Source organism: Podarcis cretensis (genome assembly GCF_951804945.1).
Source record: "Podarcis cretensis genome assembly, chromosome: 17".
In the NCBI taxonomy this organism is placed as follows: Eukaryota; Metazoa; Chordata; class Lepidosauria; order Squamata; family Lacertidae; genus Podarcis; species Podarcis cretensis.
Window position 1 is genome coordinate 10126453 of NC_137187.1, and position 25845 is coordinate 10152297.

At 46.0% G+C, this 25845-nt stretch overlaps 1 protein-coding gene across 3 annotated transcripts in view; it reads left to right on the forward strand.

The window, feature by feature from the left end:
• FAM131B (family with sequence similarity 131 member B) overlaps window positions 1-25845 on the forward strand; it is a 49693-nt gene extending 23848 nt beyond the window's left edge. For all 3 annotated transcript variants that reach the window (XM_079959610.1, XM_079959612.1, XM_079959611.1), the window contains exons 2-7: window positions 10990-11099; window positions 14274-14309; window positions 17596-17685; window positions 18801-19011; window positions 20615-20758; window positions 22534-25845. In XM_079959610.1, coding sequence (XP_079815736.1) covers window positions 10990-11099; window positions 14274-14309; window positions 17596-17685; window positions 18801-19011; window positions 20615-20758; window positions 22534-23186 — 1244 coding nt within the window. In that variant the 3' untranslated portion in view covers window positions 23187-25845. The remainder of the gene's footprint in view (window positions 1-10989; window positions 11100-14273; window positions 14310-17595; window positions 17686-18800; window positions 19012-20614; window positions 20759-22533) is intronic.

Below are 25845 nucleotides of genomic sequence, written 5' to 3' on the forward strand. Positions count from 1 at the left end.
GAGCTATGGACTCTACTACCCTAGCAGGCCTCATCTGCTTTGAGAGCCTGACTAGATCACGAAAGCAACCCTGCCTTAAACAAATTGCCTAGGCTTGAAAAATCAAGGTGGTCTCCGGGCACCGTGTGTGAAAGGAGTAGATGTGAAGCTAAGTGGGGAAAGAGAAATCTACCTAGGTTCCTTCATAGCCAGGCACAATTAGGGCTGGATTTCCCCCCCCCCTTTCCCCCCAGCCCCCTGCGGTGGTCTTTTAGCAGCGGGCTTTGACCTGTAGGAATTAGCAAGTGAGATTGTAAAATCACCCATGCTGCAAAAAGCTTCACCTGCTGGTTCCTAAAGATCAAGTCATTCTGACAAAGAAACAAGAAGCAATTCACCACGCTTTGGACTGCATGGATCGGAGGAGATGGGTTAGGAGCAATTTGGGGACATGCACAGACTTTGTGTGATGGGTTTCCCTACTTCTTCAAACTGCTGGCTGCTGAGAGGATGACAAGTGAAAATAGGGTGCTGTGGGTGGCCCCCCCAACCCAAGCAGTGCAATGCAAGGAGGCTGATCTAATCCAGTGTTTCCCAACCTTGGGCCTCCAGCTGTTTGGGAACTACAATTCCCATCATCCCTGACCACTGGTCTTGCTAGCTAGGGATGATGGGAGTTGTAGTCCAAAAACAGCTGGAGGCCCAAGGTTGGGAAACACTGATCTAATCCCTCTCCCAACACTGTATGGTCAGCCATGAATGTTGAGTGCTGTAATATTATGAAAGTGGTAGAGGGGTGGGGATCAAAACTCTCTCGCTAGTGCTACGTTGGCAGGTTCAGAACTAGCAAGCTGTGTTGCATTGTTGTAAATTAGGGGCGGGAAAGAGAATTTGGAGGTAGTTGTGCAGCAAACTGTTCAACCAGCTCCCAACCTGAGAGCAATTTGGTGTGGAAGAGAGCTCTACTCACTTCTCTCCATACAGGGGCAGAAGTCTAGTCTTTAAGGTCTAGTCTCTCTTCCCCTGCTTTCACCACTGCCAGAACTTTGAAACTGTTCTCTAATGTTCTTCTTGTATGGGAGCTGTTATGTACTGAAGTTCTCACCCTGGGCCAGCAGGGGGATACTGTAGATAGTTATGCAAATAAGGGATCGAAAGTGACGTTCAGTGATTGAATAGTTCTAGAAAATTGTTACAGTTACGTTGTACTGGAGCTCTATATAAGCAGGCTGGCTGAACCCTTCAGTTCAGTTCTGTTATGGCCCGTGAATAAACAAAAGCTGTTTGAAGAATCACTGTGTCGTCTGATATGTTCACCCACAACTTAACAGGAGCAATTTGAGCACGTACAGCCCTCAACAGGGGTGCATTCTCTCTCATCAGAATAATATTTCCCCGCATGCCTGACAAATCCCCTAGCATGCAGAACAAAACCAAAAAGGTAGTATGGATCACTGCCCCACCAGTTTGAAATTGGTTCCTCCCACCCCTTTGGTTGCTTTTATACAGTTTATGTCAACCGACTCATCCTGGAGTGAAGGTTGGTGTTGTGGTAGCATCATGGGGAGTTGCTCCCATTTGGATTTTGCAAATCACGTTTCTGCAGCCTAATGCTACCAGAACTTCCTACTGGAGCTTTAAAGGATGTAGGTACATTCGTGGGTAAGTGTATGTCATCCTACAAGGGGAGGAATCTTCTTTTCTATGTGCCACCACCTCTTTAAATCTTTGTGGATGTTTTTGCTTCGGCTGCAAAGCACAGCAGCAGAAGGCCAGCATATTATTTTAGTAGCTGGGCTCCTTCCCTTTGAGTAAATCTGTCTGGGTGGGCTCCTGCCTGCTACCTCTGGCAGAATCTGCTCCAGATCCGCTTCAGCTCTCCTCCCAGAGGGAACATTTACTAATGGATCTTTTCTCTGACGGGGTGGAGCTCCATCTTGCCGTTTAAAACCCTCCTGGTTGACAGATCTACCTGATAAATGGCTGCAGCAGATCTGTCAGAGCTGGGCTCCGTTTCAAGCCATAAATGGGAGTCCTTCTCATTCGGCAGGTCTGATGGTTCCGTTATGTGTGTGTTCTGGGGCTTTTGACCAATTTAAAGAAATTGTGTAGCCTAGTGGCAAAGAGACTGGCCCTGCAAATCAGAAGGTTGCTGGTTTGAATCTCATGTGTCTGCCATGAACACACTAGGTGGCCTTGGGTGACTCACTCTCCCTGTCCCAGTTGGTAATATGGGAGATAATTATACTTGTCGTACCTCGCAGGATGCTGTAAGAATTACATCTAGATAATGCATGTGAAGGGTTCTGAGCACTGCATATCGCTATGCAAATGTTATTATTAATTGATTGATTAGCTTATTAAAGCTGCATATATTTGCATATGATTAAAACAAAGATCAAGAAGCAAAAGGAAAACCCAGTAGGGTACTGCATGTGCCACGCTAGGCACTGTGTATGTATGAGAGAGAAGAAGATAGGATGCTTCTTCTGAGATGGTACCACCGTGCCAAGTTTGTTGTATGCAGTACTTGTAAAAAAATATAATTTAACACATTTAAAATTTAAAAATCTGCCTCATTTATCACATAGGTTTTAAAAAAAATTATTAGCAGGTTTCTTGATGTTTAACTGGTTTGCTTTTTTTTTAAAAAAAAAAAGTTGCAATGCTAGTTTTATGTGCCTCTATAAACAGCCTCCTTGCCTTCAGAGTTTGGAGTGGGACACCAGTCAGCGACTCATCCTGGATCTATTTTTTTTTTTTAAAGTGATACTTTATTAAATTTTTAACAAGAAAAAAGTTACAGAACGATAAACAAAAAACACAAGAAAAATACAAAAACCAAAAATTAACATAGAAAGAAAAATAAAAAATAAAAATCCCTCTTTTTAATTTCTTACCATTCATTTACTTATTTTCCTGACTTCTTCACACCTCCCTTTTTTGTATTCCATTTAAAAATTGGTTCAGCAAATTCATACCCTCTTAATTTACCCTTAATTATTTATCCTCACAAATTATAGCTTCAAATTTTCGTCTAATATCAATCCATTCTTGCATATTCTTATTTTACCTTATTACTAGAACCACTTCATTTCATTTCAACGTCATTAACACTCAAAAATTTTACAGTGTTTCTGTAGATAGATTTTAAATTTCTTCCAATCTTCTTCCACCAACTCTTCTCCCTGGTCTCGGATTCTGCCAGTCATTTCTGCATCCTGGATCTAATGCCAACGACACCAGTTTTTTCTCATACGTGTCCTGTGGGAGACATTGGTGCAAATGCACCCTGCCCTTCCTTGTTGCACCCAACTTTGGGTTTTACATTTTCCGTTCTCACCGACAGCCTAATTGCAGAAGCTGCTTTCCCCGTGCGACTTTTAAAATGTCAGTAATCCTCTTCAGTTTTCCGATTCCGCCCAGCTTCACTAATGGCTGATGCACTCAATGAGTCAGACGCTCTCTCTCCTAATCAGTTGCATCTATGCGCGGTGGCAACCCATACCGCTTGCTTCTGTGCAATAATTCAGAGCCAACTTGAAAATTATCTAAATATTGTAATTGCCTTTCTCCTATATTAAAAAAATTAATTATTTTGTCGTTTAGCAGGGTGCAGATGCATGTTGACTCTGAGAGTCCACTCTGACCAATGTATCTGACCAATGATGGCTTCACATGAAGCAAATGAGCTGAGTTATTCCGTATGTTGGAAGCCAGCTGGGTAAGACTCGAGTCAGAAAGGCAGGACGCTCTTTGCCACTCAAGGCAAAACAGATAATGCCTTCCCACCCCCCACTGCTGCCACCTCCTCTTCTGCAACCCCCTGCCCCCAGTACTGAAGGCAGCAGGGGAGTAAAGTAAAGAAGTCTGGAGAAGAGCAATCGACAAGCACTGCACTCCTCAGAGGCTGGATCTGCTGCCTGAGGCAACTGCCTCACCTCACCTCAGTGGCGTAGCGTGGGGGGTGCAGGGGGGGCCGGCCGCACCAGGCGCAACATCTGGGGGGGGGCGCGCTCGCCGCCTTCGGAGTCGCCGAAGAGCCTCGGGCGCAGGCTGTAGCAGAGCCCCATGTCTCGCGGAACCGATGAGCTGTGCGTGCGTCTGGGCTGAAGGCGTCCGGCAGGCAGCGGCTCTCAGCGCTTGCCGCGGTCCCAGCGCATCAGGGCCGCGGAGGGCGCGCCAGGCAGCCCCTCCTCACAGCCCCGCCGCCGCCGCCGCTGCTGCAGCTGCTGGGCCATGTTGCATTTTCCTCGCCTCTCTGCCCTCCTCCTCCGGGCAAGCGGCGTCGTTTGGGCGGCAGCACCAGCGGCAACTCGCCTCAGATCACCTGACACGGACCCGCCGCTGCCGCCGTGGCTACCTTACCGTAAATACCCCAGCCCAGGCAGCAGCAAGAAGAAGCTGGCAGCGGCGGCAGGTTAGGGGTTAGGGGCGCAAATTACTTGCCTTGCCCCGGGTTAGGGGGCGCAAATTACTTGCCTTGCCCCGGGTGCTGACAACCCACGCTACGCCGCTGCCTCACCTCATGGTCTGGCCCAGTGCTTTTTTTCAGCCGGAGCGCAGTTCCGGCACCTCTTAGGCGGGCGCCATTGCAGGCCAACACTCCTCCCACCGCTTCTTGCCTTGACATACTTCCGAGAAGCCCAAAGCAAACATTTCAACTCAAAACGGAAGCCAGCCAGCATATGCGAATCTAGACTTTTTTTAAAAAATCCATGACTTCACCTAGCTTCTAGCTGCTGCTAGCTGCAATTGGTCAAGCTACGAGGTGGGGCCAATTCACATTTCCTTTTCTCCTGTGTAGTAGTGGCAGGCTTTAAGCTTTCCACCCAGGCCTCTAACATTGCACATGTGTGCTTTTGCACAAGGGCCCTTCCGAGCTGCCCTAGCCATCTGCCTGAATCTAAGAGAACATGGTAACATGGGTGCATTTATTTGACCTGTGCCACAACCAGGAGCGACCCCCAAACCAGTTAGTGAGAGAGTTTGCCATAATTTTTAGCAGCTCTGTGGGTGGTGAATGTGGCTGTTGTCAGATTGGCATCCGTTCAGGGCTGCCCCATGGTGAATTCCGGCACCTATTTTTCTTTTTAAAGAGCAGTGGGCAGGTCAGCCCTGTAGGTAACTTGCAGAATACTAAAGGTGCAATATCCTGTGAAGTTCTCCAGTAGTAAAGGGACCCCTGACCATTAGGTCCAGTTGTGACCGACTCTGGGGTTCCGGCGCTCATCTCGCTTTATTGGCCAAGGGAGCCGGCGTACAGCTTCCGGGTCATGTGGCCAGCATGACTAAGCCGCTTCTGGCGAACCAGAGCAGCACACGGAAACACCGTTTACCTTCCCTTCGGAGCAGTACCTGTTTATCTACTTGCACTTTGACGTGCCTTTGAACTGCTAGGTTGGCAGGAGCTGGGACTGAGCAACGGGAGCTCACCCCGTTGCGGGGATTCGAACTGCCGACCTTCTGATCAGCAAGTCCTAGGCTCTGTGGTTTAACCCACAGCGCCAACCGCGTCCCATTCTCCAGTAGTAGCCACATGGTAATCAATGAGCAGTAGTGTGCTTTTGTATAACTCCCACCAACTTTCATACGGATTGCTCCAGAGAGGATCCCTGGGCACTGATTCCCCCAGACACGCTTCTAGAGTTTCTTGGGCATTACATGGGCACATAGATTCACTGCCCACCTGCGAAAGACAAGTCCAAGTCCTTTGCTGGTCCAAATGACTCTTTGCTATGAAGTGGCTGAATATGGATGTGACACCAGTAGCCCCTGAACTGCAGAGAGGTTTGGTTGCCTAGCTATGGGAAATAAGTTCCTGCTAGAAAACGAGAGAAGAGCAGCTGCAGGAAAGCCACATTGCTGCCTTTTCCATAGTGATGGGCTCCAAGCCAGATTCAAGGGGAACCCTGTTTTAACCGTAGGTGCCACACACTTCAAAGTCAAGATTATCCTGGTATCTATAGAGACCTCATGCTCCTGTCCTGACTATTCCCTGCTGAATTCTACATTTCCTAGTGTTTAATATCTGATGCCAATGGGCAACACAGGAAGAACTCAGTTGTAATCCTGTCCACAGGTTGCTGTACTTGTGTTTGCAGAAGCACATTTTTTGAAAAATATATAAAATACAGGATTTGTAAGCATCTGGGAGGGGGAAAAATACTACAATTTCTTTAGGTAAAGGTAAAGGAACCCCTGACCATTAGGTCCAGTCATGACCGACTCTGGGGTTGTGGCACTCATCTTGATTTACTGGCCGAGGGAGCCGGCGTACAGCTTCCAGGTCATGTGGCCAGCATGACTAAGCCGCTTCTGACGAACCAGAGCAGCGCACGGAAACGCCATTTACCTTCCTGCTGGAGCAGTACCTATTTATCTACTTGCACTTTGGCGTGCTTTCAAACTGCTAGGTTGGCAGGAGCAGGGACCGAGCAACGGGAGCTCACCCCGTTGCGGGGATTCGAACCGCCGACCTTCCCAGGCTCTGAGGTTTAACCCACAGTGCCACTCGCGTCCCAACAATTTTTTTAGCAGCCACCAAATAATACCAAGCCAGTCTAGTTACTCTCATGCACTTATACCCACCCTTTCTTCCATCATGGCTATGTTCTGCCTGCACTGTTGGAGGCAGTGGACCTCTGGATACTAGTTGCTGGAAATCCTGAGAGAGGAGAATGCTGTTGCACTCAGGTCCTGCTTGTGGTCTTCTCTTGGGCATCTTGGTTGTGAGTCCTGGAAGACCGGCTCCATGTCTTGCAGGCCTCTTTCCACCTGACCGGGGAGGGCGGGGCCTGGACTGACTCCATCTACAAAAGCGGAGGCTTCTGAACAGACACTTGGGCTGGGGTGTTGTTTAGGAAGTTTTGGTGTGGAGGTATTAATTTTTGTGTATCCTTATTTTAGATGCTGTTGTGATTTATTTGGAAATTGCTTCAACTTGGTTTTGTACTTTTTGATGTTTTATTTATTGGTTATGACTACTTTTGTTATATGGAACGCGGGTGGCACTGTGGGTTAAACCACTGTGCTGCTTGGGGTTGCCAATCGAAAGGTCGGTGGTTCGAATCCCCGCGACGGGGTGAGCTCCCGTTGTTCGGTCCCAGCTCCTGCCAACCTAGCAGTTCGAAAGCATGCAGTGCAAGTAGATAAATAGGTACTGCTCCAGCGGGAAGGTAAATGACGTTTCCATGTGCTGCTTTGGTTTCTCCAGAAATGGCTTAGTCATGGTAGCCACATGACTTGGAAAAACTGTCTGCAGAAGCGGACAAACGTCGGCTCCCTCAGCCTGTAAAGCGAGATGAGCAACACAACCCCAGAGCATTCGCGACTGGACTTAATTGTCAGGGGTCCCTTTACCTTTACCTTACTTTTGTTATGTTTGTAATCATGTTGTAAGCTGCCTTGAGCATGGTTTTAACAATGCAAAGGCTGGAAAGGCAGCATACAAATAGAATTATGTATGTATCTCACAGGATGCTGAACTAGATGGGCTTTTGACCGGATGCAACAGAGGCTTTCTTAGGTCCTTAAGGTGGAATACATGTGTGTCAGGGGCTCAGGAGCAGAGGCACAGGGAAGAGAGGAGATGGAGAGCGAAGGGGAAGAATCCGAGGGGAGCGTAGGAGAAGAGGACAGTGGACCGAGGGATTCCATGAGCCTCTCCAGCGAATCGGAAGATTCACAGAAGGGGGCGCCAGTGGCCAGGGGTAGGGGGTTCCCAAGGGGAACGCCCCAGGAGCAAGGGGGCAGCAGGGACTCCCAGAGCAGTAGCTGGAAATCAGGACCAGCTTCCCCACCAGAGCAGAGTGGGGGGGAAGAGTCCCAAGGATCGGGGCCAGTGCATTCCCCACCAGGGAGAGAAGATGAGGCAGGACTGACCACGCCTCCATCAGAAAGTCGGACAACGGAGGAGAGGTCAGATCCGGCCAGTGTCCCGGAAGAGGGAAGCAGTGACCGAAGTACTGTAACGGTTAGGAGAAAGGTCACTGGGCTGGCACGAGAGGCAAGTTCAAATGTACAGGAGCGCGGGACAGCAGAGAATGAGGATTGGGAACCGGGTCCTAAAGCCCGCCGGAGACAGGGGGAGGAGCTAAGCGACTCAGCGTCGGAAGAGTCCAGAAAGGGCAATGCCCCAGCGGGCAGGAGGACCCAGAAGAGGAGAGAGCAGCGGAAAAGGTGGAGCAGGGCTAGGATCTTAAACTGGTGTCATAGGGGAGGAGACTCAGACGGGACTTCGCCGATCTAGGGTTTAAGACGTAGGGCTGCACGCTGTGGCTTTGAAATGGAAACTGAACTTCAATAAAGACTTTTATACATAACGACAGCCTCGCGTTGGTCCTCTGTGAGCTGGGACCTAGAGGCAGCTCTGACAATGTGATTTCCAGGCGGTCTCCTGTGAAAGATGCTGACCAGTACAAGACTTGCTTAGCTTCAGCAAGATTATGGTCTTGTGCCTTCAGTTCAGACCATATCTTGAGAGTTTAAATGCTTTAGGTCGGACAACTGGTTTGCTGTACAAAGGCAACACACTTTGACTTGCAATATGGGCAATGCACTTTTATTTGATTATAGAGAATGGCAAACGCTAAAGTCATGTGGGCAGAAAAGCTGTGATTAATGCACAGGTAGAAAATTAGGCTTATAAAAATGCACTTGAAAATATGAGCTAATGGATCATTGCTGAGCAGGAAAGGGACTTACTTGGCTGGGGAATAAAAATAAAATATAACATCTGTTGCCGCAAATATGATGCACTCAGAGCCATGAAATAAAATTAACATTTTAGAAGGTAAAGTTCTTAGGGATCTGGGTCACTTTCTCTTTCGAGCTAGTAATGGGAATCTCTGTGTCTATATTATTGTCATCAAGTCTCACAGGTGCTTTGTGTGACTAAAGTTTCTTTTGGTTTATCATCGTCTCTCACCTCAGGATCAGATGTTCTGCTTTCTCAGTTTCAAACCTTGTTTCAAGGCTACCTATACATGCATCCTCAGTCTTAATCAAATGTGATCTTTGAACAGTTGGTCTCACGGTCCCTCATGCAGGCTTCTACATTCCTTCTTAACGGATGATAACTGGCTTTATTGCACTCAAAGGAATGAACACAAGACAACACGATATGTGCCATTCAAGCTGTTTTTCTTTTAAAACCACCTCTCTTGTTTGAACTCTTCTTTCAGCCTTAAGAATGATGGTTAAGGAATTAGATATTTGCAAATTCCTAAATGAAATGACCTGATCCACACCTCTTGGACTAATGTGCAGGTCAAAATTTGTCTATCCTTCACATTTCACACTCCTCCAAAATCTTCTGGTGCAGTTCAGATAGACTCTTGAGTAAGCTTAGCAGTCATGGAATATGAGGAGATCTCTTCATGTGGATAAGTAACTGCTTAAGAAACAGGAAGCAGAGGTTAAGAATAAATGGACAGTTATCTCAATGGAAGAATGTAGAAAGTTGAATGCACCAAGGATCCGTATTGAACCCTATTTTTGTTCTGTTATTTGTCTGTTTAATTATTTTACACCAAATTTACTTATTACCAAACTTAAAACCATGGAGAGACCTGGTCTGAACAAAGACATTGGATTCTTATCTCATTATACATGACAAAGCCATTTTTCACCTTCTCACCCCTTGCTTTTTCCTGTAAGACCTATTGCAGTCGTTAAGAGTCGTCAACAGGCTCATCACAGCTATCTGTCAATCACCCAATCCCACCACCCTTCTGAGTAATACCCCTCCCCACCTTCTCACTATATAGAAGGGTCTGGTGACTTCTGTTTCAGTGTATCTGAAGAAGTGTGCATGCACACGAAAGCTCATACCAAGAACTAACTTAGTTGGTCTTTAAGGTACTACTGGAAGGAATTTTTTTATTTCGCTTTGACCAAATTTAAAGTTATCTTTGTTTGTAGATTCAGTAAGGATTGCACATAGACTGTTTGGCATTTGATATTTGATATTTAAGGGTGTGTGTACAGTCCTATATTATTTGAGCAGCTGAGTGGCTGTGGAACATGGCTCAGAATACTACAAACATATAAGGCTCCCTGTTCAGGATGAAGCTAAGGTGGGAAACCAGTTAAGCCAGTTTGTAGCTGAAGCTGGTTGTGAACTGTACTAGTTGACCAGCATGTGGGGTACCACTAATCATTCTCCCTAGAAATGTTTTGCAGCTCCCTTAAGATGGATTTTGCTTTAACAACAACAAAAACAAGAAGACAGTCATGTTTAATGTATAAACATTAGCACTATACTTAAAAAAATAAATAGGGTAAACAGCCAGCCGGATGAAGGAGTGAGGAGCAGGAAATATGCTTGATAGTGGGGTCAGAATTGCAAGTAAGGAGGATATCTGTCAAACGCATTTTGAAAGCTAAGGGAGCTGGGTTGCCTTATGAGAGGTAGAAAAATAGAAAGCCCTCCACTAAAGGTCTGTCTGAACACATCCTGTTTGAAGCTGGCCTTCAAGCAATACTGAATAACCTATGTTTTATCATCTGTCACATTTAATATGTATTTTAAAACAGAATTATATTTTATGTATTCCTTATTTGATTGATGATACTGGTTGTTGATAACCAATATCTGAACTTAATATTTAGAGTTTGTGCTGATTTCATTGTACCTGGAGCAAAGTTGTTTTACCTCTCAGCTTGACTAGTATTCGGCATTGAAATACATCCGTTGTCTTTAGTGGATGGTGAGCCCGGGGATTTTTTATATTTTTTTATTTGAAAAAGAGCCTTTCCTGGCCCTCACAGGTATTTCTCCCCTTGCTGCCATGTAAGATTGTAAAGTAAATTTGTCGTCTTTGATTTGTTAACCATAAAACAACTCCCCGTCCTCTCCTTAATTTTAACAAGAGTGTGAGTTATTGACCCAGCGAATGGCTTGTATCACCATGGCTTGGATTAACGCAGTGGATGTTCCAGTTTTGGAATGAAATCTGTATGATGGAAGCAGCAGCAAGCTCTGACGCAGTTTCTGTGCGATTGCAGGAAACGAGGTGATTGCTGTAGACTGGAAAGGACTAAAAGATGTTGACCAGATCAATATGGACAGCACCAGCTCACTCCATGGCAGCAGCATCCACCGGCCGTCCACCGAGGTAAGTATCCATTCCGTGTCCTCTTAAGAAGACAGAGTATCAGGATCAAGTTTGGAGAACATAAAGTGACAGAAGGCAATGTGCTTCTTTGTTTGCATTAGAGAATGAGTCCCAGACGTAGTTTGTTTTATGCATTTTCTGCACAATTTAATTTTGAGTTGCAGCAGACTACTTGATTAGAACCAAATGAGTTTGATTCCAGGTACATGAAACTTTGGGACATCTCAGATGTTCTCCACGAAGTGGGTATCTGGGACAGTTTCTAATCTAAACAATTTGCCCAATGGTCTGGATGTGTGTTGGCAGTACTGTGATATTCTCTATACTGTGGGCCAGACCATTATCTCCCTTATGTCTCATGGGCCGAGTATGACTGGTGTGTGGGACTACCCACCTGTAATCATCTGACGTCGCAATGATGTTGGTTGCCCTGTTCTGCCTGCATGGATCACTTTGCAGAGATAGCCACTTTCAAAGTGCCACTGGTGGCTGCCCAGTTGGCGGTGTGACAGGGCCTTTTCAGTGGTGCTTCCCCATTTGCAGAATGCCCTGCCTCATTACTGACTTTTGGAAGGAATTTAACAGAGTTAACAGAGGCATCAGGTGGTTGAAAGCCACTGTTCCTGGCAACTCTGTGATCTCTAGCTGATAATGTTTGCAATGGTGTTTTTTTAAAGAATGCTTGCAACTGTTTTTAGTTGTTGCTGTTGTTGTGTTTTTAATGTTTTATTATGTTTTATAAATACCTTGCGGGGCGTTTTATAAGACCTGGCAGAGACGTGTGCACAGCACTTCATATAGGGATTTGCAGGCATCACCTTTTGGCTGAACCAGGTTATTTACCTGCTCCATACCTGATGTCATAGACAACTGATGACAAGTTGGCATGACTTAGCCAGCATAATTAGGTCTGGAAGTTGCCCACCCTTGGTATAGAGGCAGGGATCTGATAGCAAATTTTCAACAAGAAGAGGAGAAGCTTCCTTGGATGGCTGCAGCAATGCAAAAGGATGCCACAGAATCTATAGCATATTCTTGCCTTGCTGTTGCCATACAGAGAAGAATCTCCTCTTTTTGCTCTAAATTTGCTGTCAGATATCTGCCGTTTGAATACCAGGCAGTGGTTTCTGTAGACGGTGTTATTTTTGTTGTTTGGCAGCCGCTGCACCATCTGTAATTTTATGCATGTGAGTTATCTATGTACCGGTAATAAGCTTCAGTGAATGCAATCTGATGAGACCTTTGGTCTTTTCAAAAGATGAATACTATTTTTATTCAAACAGGCCACTTTAGCTTTATGAATCTCTCACCATTGCAAAATGCAATGAGGTTGAGAGTTTCATTTCAGTACATCTCTGCTAAGCTGTAGGGGATGACTCCAGAAATCCCTCTCTTTGTGCGATGATGGTTGGTGTCAGTGAGTTACCAGGATGCCACCTAATCCACTGGCACTAGAGTGGCTCAAGAGCGGACTCATTCGGTGCCATCTTGCTGATCTTGTGAACTTTCCATCTCATTGCCCATTGTTGGAGAGCAACTGCTGGACCAGACAGACCCTAGATGTGATCCAGCATAGGTACTGTCTACTTTGACTGGCAGCACCTCCCAAAGTCTATGTTTAATATTCAAGGCTTATCTTTAGAATAACTAGCTAGACAAACTCCCTCCCTCAGCTAAGGAGATCTGTGCATATAAGCAGGCCTGTGAGCACATATCTACTGCCTGGATTTGGATAAATTGGATGTGCATTCAGAGGCGCACTGTGCATGAATTTGAATGGTGGGCACATTTCCGTGCGCTTTCAAATGTGCATCCTCATTCTCCTTTCCATTCAACTAGCTGTGCATTACCGTCATGTTTATTCATGACGAGCTGGATTGTGCATAGGGTGTGTGTCACAGTTTTTGCCTGCGAGTTTGTAATTTGGAGAAAACGGGACAGAGCATGAAAGAAACTGAAGAGGGGAATTGAAGGGCTGAGCTGAGATGGGGAGGGAAGAGAAACAGTTCAGTCCAGTCAGGGCAGAGGTGGTTAGCCTGTGGCTCTCTAGGTGCCGCGGGACTACAACTCTCATCAGACACAGCCAGCAAAACCAATCATTGGAGTTGATGGGAATTATATCCCAGCAGCACCTGCAAGACCACCCCTGAACTGGGGGGCAGAAGCATGTGAGAAAAGCTAAATTTTAATGTGTGTATAGCCAATGCAGAACATATATTTGCAGTGAAAGGGAATTCTGAAAGTAAGATGGCACAATAGAAAATGGAGGGCTAAAGGAAAGTACAAAGGGAAGACAGGGCTCATGAAGAGAAGTTGGAAGCAGCAGAACCAAAGGAGCTTAAATGAATGTAGAAAAACAGGGGGGGAAATGGGCAGCATGCAGGGGAGCAGAAGAAAGCTTCTAGCCTCAAGGTACAGAGAGCTCCATATTGTTGTATAAATCTATATGCACTTAATCATCCGTTACTGTTGTGAATAAGCTTTTAATCTTGCACATTCATCCCCTTTGAATGTACGTCTGCTGGTGTCAGAGATCTAGTGTTCAGCCATAAAAGACTGAAGGGGTTTGATCGCCATGGGATTCCTAATCCCAGAAGAGTTTTATATATATATTCTGCATGCCTGTGGTTCTCTCTCCCTTTCTCCCAGCCCACCTCTGTTATTCTCTTTGTCTCTTCATCTTTCTTATTCTTTATGTAGCACATGATGGCTGCACACGTACGGCTGTGGCCATCAGGAGCAAATTGGACAGGGATGCTCTTCCAAGCATGCACCCTTAAAGTGAAGGAGTAACACCCTTTTTCAATAAGCGATTAAGTACAGTGGTACCTCGGGTTACATACGCTTCAGGTTACATACGCTTCAGGTTACAGACTCAGACTCTAACCCAGAAATAGTGCTTCAGGTTAAGAACTTTGCTTCAGGATGAGAACAGAAATCGGGCTCTGGTGGTGCAGCGGCAGCAGGAGGCCCCATTAGCTAAAGTGGTGCTTCAGGTTAAGAACAGTTTCAGGTTAAGAACGGACCTCCGGAACGAATTAAGTACTTAACCCGAGGTACCACTGTAGTAGGTTGTTCATAGTAACCAGTAGGATCAGCTGGTAGAGGAAGTAATGTATGTTTTATGCAGAGAACTCACATGTGACATTAACTTGTCCTCTTCTTTCTCCATAGCAAACACGGACAGATTTCTCCTGGGATGGCATTAACGTGAGTACCGTCCCCATTCCCTAAGACAGAGGTTGGCCCTCTGGGAATTGCTCAACTACATCTCCCATCATCCTTGAGCAGTGGCTGTGCTAAGACTGATAGGAGCTTCAGCTAAGCCACATCTGGAGGGCCCCAGCTTCCCCACTGTTGCCCTAAGAGATTTTCTTGCATAGACTCCATGTGTCTGTGTGGGAGCCTATCTTGCTACTGGTGGGTTTTGGATTATATCTCAAGATGGGTGTATTGCTGCTTCCGGTCTGACCCATGGTGATTACAAGGGTGCCTGCTGAACATTTAGGAATCACATCAACTAAAATTGGCCCTCAGCGGGTATGTGAATGGCCCGCCACCTCTCCCTGCAGTCATTCCGGTGAGGACTGGCACCTCCTTGCCACCCACTCCTGCTTTGCATTAGTTACCCAGAGGCAGGGAAGCAGAAGCAGAGATCTGTACTTTTGAATTAGGTGGATGGATAGATGAATATTTATTTTGCTAAACGTTTTAATTATACTTTCCTGCGTTTAAGGATTTCGGTTATGAGGGCATCTCTGCGGCACACAAGCACTATCATTTGAAACCACAATTTTCCTACTTTTCTCTGTTCAGTAATAGAAGTAGTGAATTGCCTCATACATTTTAGTTTAACTCTTCATATTGCACTCTTTCTAAACATAGGAGGTGCTCCCATTTATTTTGAAATTTTGTCACTCTCCTTTACTCAGTTTGGACATCATGCCAGCTATGGTTTGCACTACTTATAGTTTAGAACGAAAGCCATGGGCTTCTCCTTCAGAAAGACAAACACAGAGTTAAAGCCATAGTTGTGTAGTGGTTAGAGTACTGCCCTAGGACTAGGGAAACCAAGGTCCACATCCACACTCTGCCATGAAGCTCACTGGGTGACCTTGAGCCAGTTACTGTCTCTTGACCTAACCCCTGTAGGGTTCCTGTGAGGATGAAATGGGGTGTCACCTTGAGCTGATTTGAAGGAAAAGTGGGATACCAATGAAATAAATACATAAATAATCCTCACAGGAAACCTGTGCAGTAGATTCGGCCAAGTGACTGGCCCAAACTCACACAGTGGCTAAATGTTGATCAGAATCCTTGTACACAGAACTTCCATTCTTAGCTATCTTAGCTAATAGCTGCTGGTGAATCTACCCTCTGTGAATTTGTGCCTCTAACCCCTTTTAAAAACAACCCAAGCCAGGTACAAATAGGATGTGGGCAGGAAATGCAAGTAAAGCTGAAATATACTCGGAGTCAAGAGTGGATTTCGTGCTCTTTATTCAGCTCATAGTGGTGAGGAGGAATGGAAGTTCCCCCAGAATGTCTGCCTTATATACATTATTTACAAAATGGGCCCCACGTGATTGGCTAATTCTGGGATTCTCCTGTAGGCCAATCAGGTTGCGGATTCCCTTCCACCTGGAGCTGGATTGGGTGGCTCCTGTGGACCAATCAGACTGCTGCATTCTTGATCCCATTGTTCTAGGACCAATCAGACTGCTGCATTCTGAATCCTATTGTTCTAGGACCAATCAGACTGCTGCCTTTTGGATCCTAGTCAACTCAGTACATAACAAAAGCTTTCCTTCATTTCTTTTTAATGAACAAATCCCTTCCATTTTTATTCAAGAATAATAAATTCCTGCTGAAGTGAACTTTATTATGTTTGGCTTCTGTGAGGAGGAGTTGGAGAAGGAGGACAACTTAAATTAGCTTTATTCTGTTGGGCAGAGCCTGGAGTTGCAGAGCTGGGATGGCCTGGGGCTTATTGCCACATACACCTGTACACATGCTCACTTCAGATCAATAGTTGCAAACAGCTTTGCTGGATAGCATGGGAAGCATCCTCAAGAATGGCCGATTCAGACATCTATCAGGCAAGGACATGGGTACAATGGCGTGAGTGAAGCGTGCTGGCATGGCCTGAGACTCACCTGCCCGGTATGGCTCACCCTTGTGATTCATGTTTTACTCCCTCTTTTTCACAAAGAAATTTGTGCTTCTCTGAAGAGGTGCTAACCTTTCAACAATTACTTTGTACATCCCCTCCCCCCAGAGGGGTAGCTGTATTAGTCACTTCCACAAAAGCTTCTGCCATAGAATACATTTGTCAAATCTTTTAAATTGCCGCAAGACTCTGGGCTGTTTTTTAACACAGTGTTCCTCACCCCAGCCATTATTCTAGTCTTCTTCATTAGCAAAGCCTCTTTATTTAGGGAGGGAGGTGGAAATAGAGAGAGATTTTCTTTTGTACAGATCGACTGATTCACCATCAACACAGTGCTTAAGGTTCTGGAATCATTTTGTTCAAGGGCAGGAAAGGAAAAGGTTCGATTTATTTATTTTTTACCTCAGCGTCACATTCCCATGGAGATATCTCCAGGTGATAGAAATCCTTATACAGAAGGCTTTGAATACTCAGCAAAACTATACTATAAATGCAGCATCACAACCTCAAGAATAAGAAGCATGAAAGCGACCATATAGATAAATACAAAGCATCCCCTTTCAGATTATCTCCTTTCCCTTTGTAACATTCAGTTCCATTTGCCCCATGGCCCATGCCAATTGCACTGAATGTTGCCCCTCCAGTGATAGCCAATGTTTTGGGGGCAGAGGCAAGGAAACGAAGAGCACAGTGACATCAGAATGTTAAGTAAGTTATGCCACATGTTTTCAACAGCAGTCCTCTGTTTATTGTAATTTTAAAGCCCTGCTCTAAACATGGGGCAAACTGAAATTAAAAAAAATGTGTGGCACCAGGGACACTGGCCTGAACACCTGCTTAGTTACATTTTTTAAAAGACCTTTCTGACCTCCTTTCCTCAGTAATATATTCATACAGTCAGTATTAAACTTTCCCCATTCTTCTCCTTTTGCTCCAGTGCTGTGTATACAGAACAATCTTTATGGTTGTTGTTGTTGCTGCTTGTTGTTATCTTCATCTTTTCATAAATACTTCACTTGAACAAATTTCTGGCCAAAAAAGCACACCCGACTAGTCATGAGATACATCTTAGCACAGCAGGGCTGGCCCAAGACAGGAATATCCAAAATGGCATACACAATCCAATAATTCCCTCCCATGGGCAGTTCCTGACCAAGCCCCATGCAGGTTTTCAGTCTAGTTACTAATTTCCCCATCTTTATTTGTCCCTTCTCCTTTGGTTTCTTCTGCTTCCCAGTTCCTTGTGTTCTTAGAAGTCCAGACTGGAATGTCTCCTTCCCTCCCCCTCTTACCTTTTCATTCCTTTTACATGATCTCTCTTTGCAGCTCTCCATGGAAGACACAACCTCCATCCTCCCCAAGCTGAAGCGAAACTCCAATGCTTATGGGATTGGAGCTCTGGCAAAGTCTTCCTTCTCTGGTGAGGATCTCAAACCTGTGGCTCTCAAGCCATCTATCTCACTTTTCACCAATTTTGGCTTTATCTTGCGCATATATATGTATATCCCTTACTTTACACTGAACCACACATACCATTTTTAAACCTGAAGTGACTTCATTACCCACTCAGACTCCAGGCTTGTGTGTCAATATACTCGCCGGTTCCATTAAGACTTGCACTAATACTTCCTATGACAAATTTCCATTGTGGAACAAGTATGTCAGAATGTGTGAATAGTAGAACACCTGTCCCCACCTCAGAAAGACATTGTGACAACTCAAACGCCTTTAGTAGCATATGGCTTAATTGCATTTCATATGCATGCATTAGCAAAAGAAATTGGATACAGGCCACTAAGGACCCATGGAGATTCGTGAAATGATGTGTTTGCACAAAATTTATCTCCAAAAATATCCAATTGCTTATATGTTGTCAACTAATGGAGAGTGCTTAAAACGGGGAGCGGGCTGTTTTATATTTGCTTATGTCTGCTTAATGTTATATAAAATCAGTAAACTTTTTTTAAAAAAAGAAGGAAATTGACTAAAATTGTTTTGATGTGAATGATCTTTAGACTATGGGGAAATTGAGGTTTTGTTTATTTGTTCATTAGTGGGTCTGAGTATTGCTTTGTTCACTATTTGAGTATTTTTAATGGCTTTTATATGAAATATTAATGTATTATATGACTCCCCACTCTTTCCCCCCTATGGTAATATGTGTGGTATATCTTTTTTCTCTTTGTTTGCTGTAAGTTGCTTGGAGATCCTTGGGTGACAAGCAACTAATAATGAAAATGAAATAAATATCAGTGATTACACCGTGGCCCCCAATAGCCAGATGCCCAGTCCATTTCCCCCTTTGGTATGATAAAAGGCTGCAGTGTCCATTAAAACATGGCAACTAAGTTCATTATGGGGCCCCACGTCTTATGACTTTTATGTGTTTCCTTACTTAGACCAGTATATAGATAGAGTTTTGGAAGCAGGTCTGAAGGAGGAGTGAGAGAACTGGGTGAAAATGGGCCCATCCTAGGTTGAGGATCAATGTCTCTGGAGCTGTATAATAGCCCCTTTTTGTTTTCCTAATGTCTGGCGCCTTAGGGATATCCCGCACCATGAAGGATCATGTCACCAAGCCCACGGCCATGGGGTCGGGTCGCGTCGCACACATGATTGAGTGGCAAGGTTGGGGCAACGGCAACACCCAGCAACAGCAGCACACCCACGAAACGGTGCGCAAGGACGCCGACGCTTACTCTGACCTGAGTGATGGGGAGAAGGAGGCCCGATTCCTTGCAGGTAGGCTACTACTGTTTGGCCGTCCATCATTGGATGTGGTGGAACAGGAGGGTATGGGGGGGTGGGAACAGTTCAACTGGACTGGATTGGTTGAGCCACCTGGATCTATTTTCTCTGAATGCATCTTCTCTCTGGATTGCATAAACTTTAACCCACTTGATGTCGTGGGTGCAGGGGAAACTTAGAAGGAATGACCTTTTGATCCCTTCCAGCTTTCTGGGAGCAAAGTGGAAATAGCCCAAGAGGCATTCCAAAGGAGAACACGCATGCTGAGGAAATGGTTGTTGTTGTTAAAATTAATATACTGCCCTTCATCAACAGATCATAGAATCATAGAGTTGGAAGAGACCACAAGGGCCACCGAGTCCAACCCCCTGCCAAGCAGGAAACACCATCAGAGCACTCCTGACATATGGTTGTCAAGCCTCTGCTTAAAGACCTCCAAAGAAGGAGACTCCACCACACTCCTTGGCAGCAAATTCCACTGTCGAACAGCTCTTACTGTCAGGAAGTTCTTCCTAATGTTTAGGTGGAATCTTCTTTCTTGTAGTTTGGAGCCATTGCTCTGTGTCCGCTTCTCTGGAGCAGCAGAAAAAAACCTTTCTCCCTCCTCTATGTGATCTCAGGGAGGTTCACAGAATAAAATAAAATAAAAACAAGTAAATAATTAAACCAAAACAGCAAAGCAATAACTCTTCTCACAGACACTTTAAAAAGGCTATAGGACATTAATCAGCCACAGGCCTGCTTGAAGAGGAACGTTTTCGCCTGGTGTCTAAAAAATATAATTAAGGTGTCAGGAAAGACTCAGGGCACTTATTGGGCCGGATTCAACTCACCATCCTCACCAGCGAAAGCTTGCATGAGGACTGCCACTAACTCAAAAGGGCTTCCCCGCCTCCTGTGCCCATGGTATTGACTTAGGGGGGTTAGGAGAGCCCCCTAGGGGGGAAGGAGAGGGGAGATTGTTTCACCACGCAAGCCAAAATGCTTGTGCTGGTGGAGCGATCTCCTTAGTGCTATGCTGAATTCCTCTAGTTATCTGGCTGTGAGATACACTGGGCACGTCCCAGTCCAATTCTATATTGCTGGCCTGCCACTGGTGGCGGGGGGGGGGGGGGGTAAGGGGAATTCTCCGTGTAATGACATCAAGACATGGGGTAAGTATACTATGCACTACAGAGCAGGGAGGAGGAAGCTTAGCACAGGGCTGCCGTTTGCCACTCTCTGCCCTGTGTTCCCTGTTAAGGTTCAGTTGCAACAGGATGCTTACAAGGGTTACATTTTTTCCACGGCCCTTTGCAGGCATGCTTATGAGAATTAGTGGAACCAGGGTAACGGCAGCTATTCTGGACTGGGGTTCTGAACCCTTCAGAAAACCAATTCCTGATACTTGGGTTGGGAGCCTGGCAATTGCACCAGGGCAATTGTATGGATCAGGCTACTCCATACTGCTAAATTAGGATCCCAGCCAGAGTTTCTCAGGAACTGGCACGGACTGGGCAATGGGACCCAAGACGCAGGATCTGCGGCTGTTGGCTGGGGGAGAAGAATGGGGCAATTCCATGTACCGCTATCCTTCTCTCTTCTCTGCTCAACACAGGGGTGATGGAGCAGTTTGCTATCTCAGAAGCCACCCTCATGGCCTGGTCTTCCATGGATGGCGAGGATGTGAGCGTCAATTCTAACCAGGAGAACCAAGCTGGCAACTACAACGAGAACTACCAGGAGATGATGGAGAACCAGGGTAAGCATTGGCTTTTCCTCCTGGATTTGGTTCAAGTGAGCCCAGGTCCACAGAGAATTATTCAGCAAAGCCAATTGGTGTAGGCAGCTTGACTTTCCTGTGTTGGCTAAGGCTATATTGCATTTTTTGGGGTGGGAAGGGAGAAGCCTTCATTACCCAAACCTGCCCAATGTCGACACTTTCCTATCTCAGTTCCTTTTAGGACCCCCATCTGCCCCATTCTAGCCATTGCTAGTATAGTATCGTAGCTGAGAAGCGTGAACTGTGCTCTTAACATCAGCAGTGAGCGTAATGGATGGTCTTAAGGAAGCTGCTCTCCTCCATCAGGTGCTCCCTGTCCCCATCTGCAATTTGGGGTGGGTGGGGGTTAATGATAAGGACCTACCTTATATGGATATTGTGAGAATTGTTGAAATGTGCATGCACACGAAAGCTCATACCAATAACTAACTTAGTTGGTCTCTAAGGTGCTACTGGAAGGAATTTTTAAATTTTGTTTTAGCAATAAGCATTCTGAGATAATTCTGATAAAATAACAGAAGCCTTCCCCACAATAACTCAGGGCAAGTCTTTCATTGTAGCTGCCCCTGTTCTGTAGAACTGCATCCCCTCTGGAGATACAGTAGACCAGTCGTTCCTAATTGGTGGTCTACGGACCCCACGGGGTCTGCGGTGCCTTTCATATACAGTGGTTCCTCGCAAGACGAAAAGAATACGTTCCGCGATTCTCTTCGTCTAGCGGTTTTTTCGTCTTGCGAAGCAAGCCCATTGACGGCTTAGCGGATTAGCGCTATTAGCGGCTTAGCGGCTTTTAGCAGCTTTTAGCGGCTTAGCGGATAAGCAGATAAGCGGCTTAGCGGCTTAGAAAAAGGGGGGGAGGGAAAAAAAGTCGGAAAAACTCATAAGACATTTTCGTCTTGCGAAGCACCTCCAAAACGGAAAACCCTTTCGTCTAGCAGGTTTTTTGTCTTGCGAAGCATTCGTCTTGCGGGGCACCACTGTAACTAAAACTATGGTAGAGATACCAAAAATTTCAGAAGTTCAGGGCCCATGGCTAGGCTTTTGAAAAACCGGGAGTCTGCAGTACTTAGCAAATTGGGAGCCACTGTGGTGCCTCTCTATACTTCCCAGAAGGCACTTTTGTTTCCACAAGTTTTTCCACCAGAGTGAACAGGCCTCTCTGCCTTATGTGTTTATTCTGTACTGTTTTAAAACTTGCATTTAATTTGCTTATTCTGCACCATTTCGAAAGCTGCTTTTAGTTGTTTTTTACGTAAATCACCTTGAGATTCAAGTGGATGGTGATTTGTAAATTAATAACGTATCTAAATACTAAAGCACTAAATAAATGCTAGATGTTTGTTTATTTCTATATTTCTATATTTCTATATTTCTATATATTTCTATTTGTAAAGCTCTTTCCCCCAACCCTTTCTGGGATCCGTGGGTCTCAATCCTCTCACTAAGGGGAATTTTGGCCTAATCTTGTGGAAGGAGACTTTCTGGGGCATTTGGGGAGACACCTCACACATTTTAAAACCCTTTAAAGAGGCATGGGAGCCTCCACAGAAACAAAGAGCTCTCTATAAGAGTTAGAAGGTTAATTTAAAAAATGGTGGAAGGGTAGAGCTAACACATTTGTTCCCATTCCTCACACACACACCCTGGGTGTTTTATTAACCCTAGTTGTAACATCCGGAGATAGGTGGACTCTAATTTCCTTTCTTCCATTTTTTAATTTTGTTTCTCCCCCCCGACTCTTCCCTTCCCTGCAGAGCACCTGGCCCAGGCACAGTATGACAGTTGGCCTCACTCCTACGTCTCGCAAGGCATGTACTGCCTGGGTTCCTCCGACGCCTGGGAGACCAGCGACCAGTCACTCATTGCATCCCCAGCGACTGGCTCCTATCAGGGCCAGAACTTTGAAGAGTCCCAGCCCAGCTTGCAGGAAAGCGTTCTGATCCAGAACAACCTTATCCAGCAGCATCAGTTGTTGCAGCTACAGCAGCAGCAACAGCAGCAACAACAACAGCAACTACAACAACAACAACAGCAGCAGCAGCAGCAGCAACAACAGCCACAACAGCAGCAGCAACAACAACAACAACAACAACTGCTTTCTAATACTAGCCTTGTGGATGTATGGCCTGCTCAGACAGTTCCTAGTGGCGGCGGCAGCAGCACAGATTCCAGCACCTTTGTGGGAATCCACACAGAGGAGGAGGAGGAAGGAAACCCCTTGCTGGAGAAGGCTCCCTTACTGAACAAGAAGCCCTCGCCCGAGGAGGACGATGCTGTCTGCCGGGACCTGGAATCCCTGTCCCCTCGCGAGGAGCCAGAGCCTGCTGCCCTCAGCCGCAAGGTCTCCGACGTTACCTCGTCCGGGGTGCAGTCTTTTGACGAAGAGGAAGGTGAAGCCAACAACTGATGCTGCCATGGAGGAACCCTTTGCTCTTATGCATGGGAAACACACAGGTGGGGTGGGGGAAAGTGATAGGGAAACCCCCTCTCCAGCTCCCGAAGTCCCCAAGCGCACGAGCACACTTGTTTGTTTGTTTTTAGTTTCACAGCAAGGTAAGCCGAGGACCAAAAGTGCTGGGCAATGCTAAGTCTCCCCCACCGACCCACCCATTCCTCCTGTACATGTTGGGCTGAGCCTTCAAGACCTACTGCCTTGGACACCCAAACACAGAGAGCTCAGGGAATGCAAGACGGTGGCCTCCACTGGCTGTGTGGTGGATACAGGTTGTGCTTTTAGCAGAGATGTGGGTTTTTTTTGAGGGGAGGCACACATTCGTACTTAATTCAGCGACACAGAAGAGGCTGCTACGATCTGCTTTGGCTCTTGGGACTGGAGGTTCATTGAGGATACAGGCAAGAGTTTCAACGGCAGCGTCGTGGAGCAGGAACAGCGAGGGCGTGCAGCTTTGTAGACAAAAACGTACCGCAGCAAAATTTGCAACCCCAGGGCCCATCCTAAAGTGAGGTGCTGCTTGGAGAGGCACTCTGGACTTGAGTCCGAGAAGAGAGTGATGTGTGGAGAGAGAGTGACTCTGTGGATGTGCAGGCCATGCACCAGAATGAGGCTCTGTGGGTACCAACTATCCTTTGATATGGACAGAGCTGCTCTATGAGTCCAGCCCAAACCTCATTCTCCAGCCCGTGTGCGTTGTTGGCCTCTGCAGAAACCTTCCTTATTAACCCCCGTTACCTCTGCCTACCTGGGAGCTGGAGAGAGGGGTTTCTCCCCCTATTTAATATTGGATACTGCATGCAGGGTAGGGGAAGGGGGAGGGTGGTCATCTGCCAGTTTTCTATTTTATGCAGCCATGGAGTCCTCTCCTTCCAGCAGTCTGCAGGTGCAGAAACCAAGGGAAGCAAGCATGCCTGGCTTCAACACCACCCTTTCCTTTCCCAGTTTCTCTTAGAACTTTTGTCGCTGTTCCCCTCTCCCTAATTTTTTTGTATTTCCAAGTAACAGCTTTTGAAGCAGAAGCTAACAGAGAGGGAATAGCCTGGGTGCCACTTAGCGTGAGCTCATTCCTAGCACCGCCAGATCTTCTGTAGTGCCAAAATACCGATGAAGCAGAGACTGGGAAAAGGGTGGTTTTCCTCTTTCCGTTGAAATCTCTCTGTCTCCTTTTTACGCTGACAATGTAAATATTTCTCAGGCTTCATCTTGATTAGGAACGAAGACAGGGTGAGTTAGGGGTTCTTAAGTTTTGCAGGGCATTTATTTTATTTTTTTGACCGGGAGTGATTTTGTGAACGAGAAGTCATGGCTTATGGGACATACTTTTTAGTCCATCCTCAAATGCTGCTTTGCTGCAAAAGACAAGAGGGGTAGTGTTTTATCAGCATAAAAACCACATTTTTATCCTCCTGCAAGTCTCCAGAAAATTATTTTTAAAAAATGGAAGAAAAGGACGGAGTGAACAGTTAACATTTTGCTGGGCAAAACCACACGTTTGTTATTGAAGCGGTGGAAGCTTATTTCTGATGAGGAAAGTCTTGCCAAACGTGACTGTGGGGCTGTCTGATGAAGGGAATCCTTCAGGAAACAGCCCGGTCTCTGCTCCTCTCCAAGCCTGACCTGTTCTGAGGCTTGCCGCTAATTACTTTCGGCAGACTACCGGTTGCAAGACCGAGGAGTGAACCAAGACGGAGGAGTGCTTTGCTTACCCATATGGGGCGCTTTGTGCAGATAAAGAAGATGAGCGTTCAGCCCAGAACACTCTGGTTTGCATCCAGAAGTTGTGAACAGAAGGTGAACAGGACACCATTGTTCATTCACTTCTGATGGAGAGACTAGTGTGAGGTTTTTCACTTCATGGATTTCAAAAGCTAAGAGGGCCCCATCTTCCCTCTCCACTGCACTTTCCTTGAAAAAGCCTTCACGACCACAGACATGTGCTCAGGCAGAAGCAAGCGCAGCAGATGCATGAATGAGAAGCCTCTTGGCAACCCTTCCCCAACCTTCTCTCCTTTCCCTTCCTCTTCCTGGCTCCTCCAGTGGAGAGGCGGCTCGGATTCTGAGCTCTGGGGAATCCACCTCTCTCTTTTAAAAATATGTTTACATGCTACAGTGCCAACCTCTGAGGGCTAAGAGGATTGGATACAGCACTGCTCTGAATATGAGGGCGAACCCTCGTGTTCCTGCATTTATCTTAATTGCTGCGTTCTGGCTGGCTGTCAGTTTTTTTTGGGGGGGGGGGGGATTCTGCTGGTGATGATGTAGAAGCAAGAAAGTGCAGAGCGCAACTTCTCTGCAAGTGAAGAATGGATGAAATTCCAGTTGCCCCAACATTTTAGAGCCTTCAGGTTCTCCAGAAAGCTTTGAGATGTCCTCAGTATTGGGGTTGGGGCGGGGGCAGTGAGTCAGGCAGCCTGCTACTTCTTTCCTCCAAACCATTATTGCTCCACGTGCCTGTCCAGGACCAGGACTCAACCTGGATGTTTACGGTAATTCTGTTTCAATGTAAATGTATCCTGCTGTCATCTTGGCACTCACCGGACTCGAGACAAGTGGTTCATCTTGTCCAAACCCGTTCTTTTATTGTCTGTCTTTTTTAAAAACAAAAATGCAA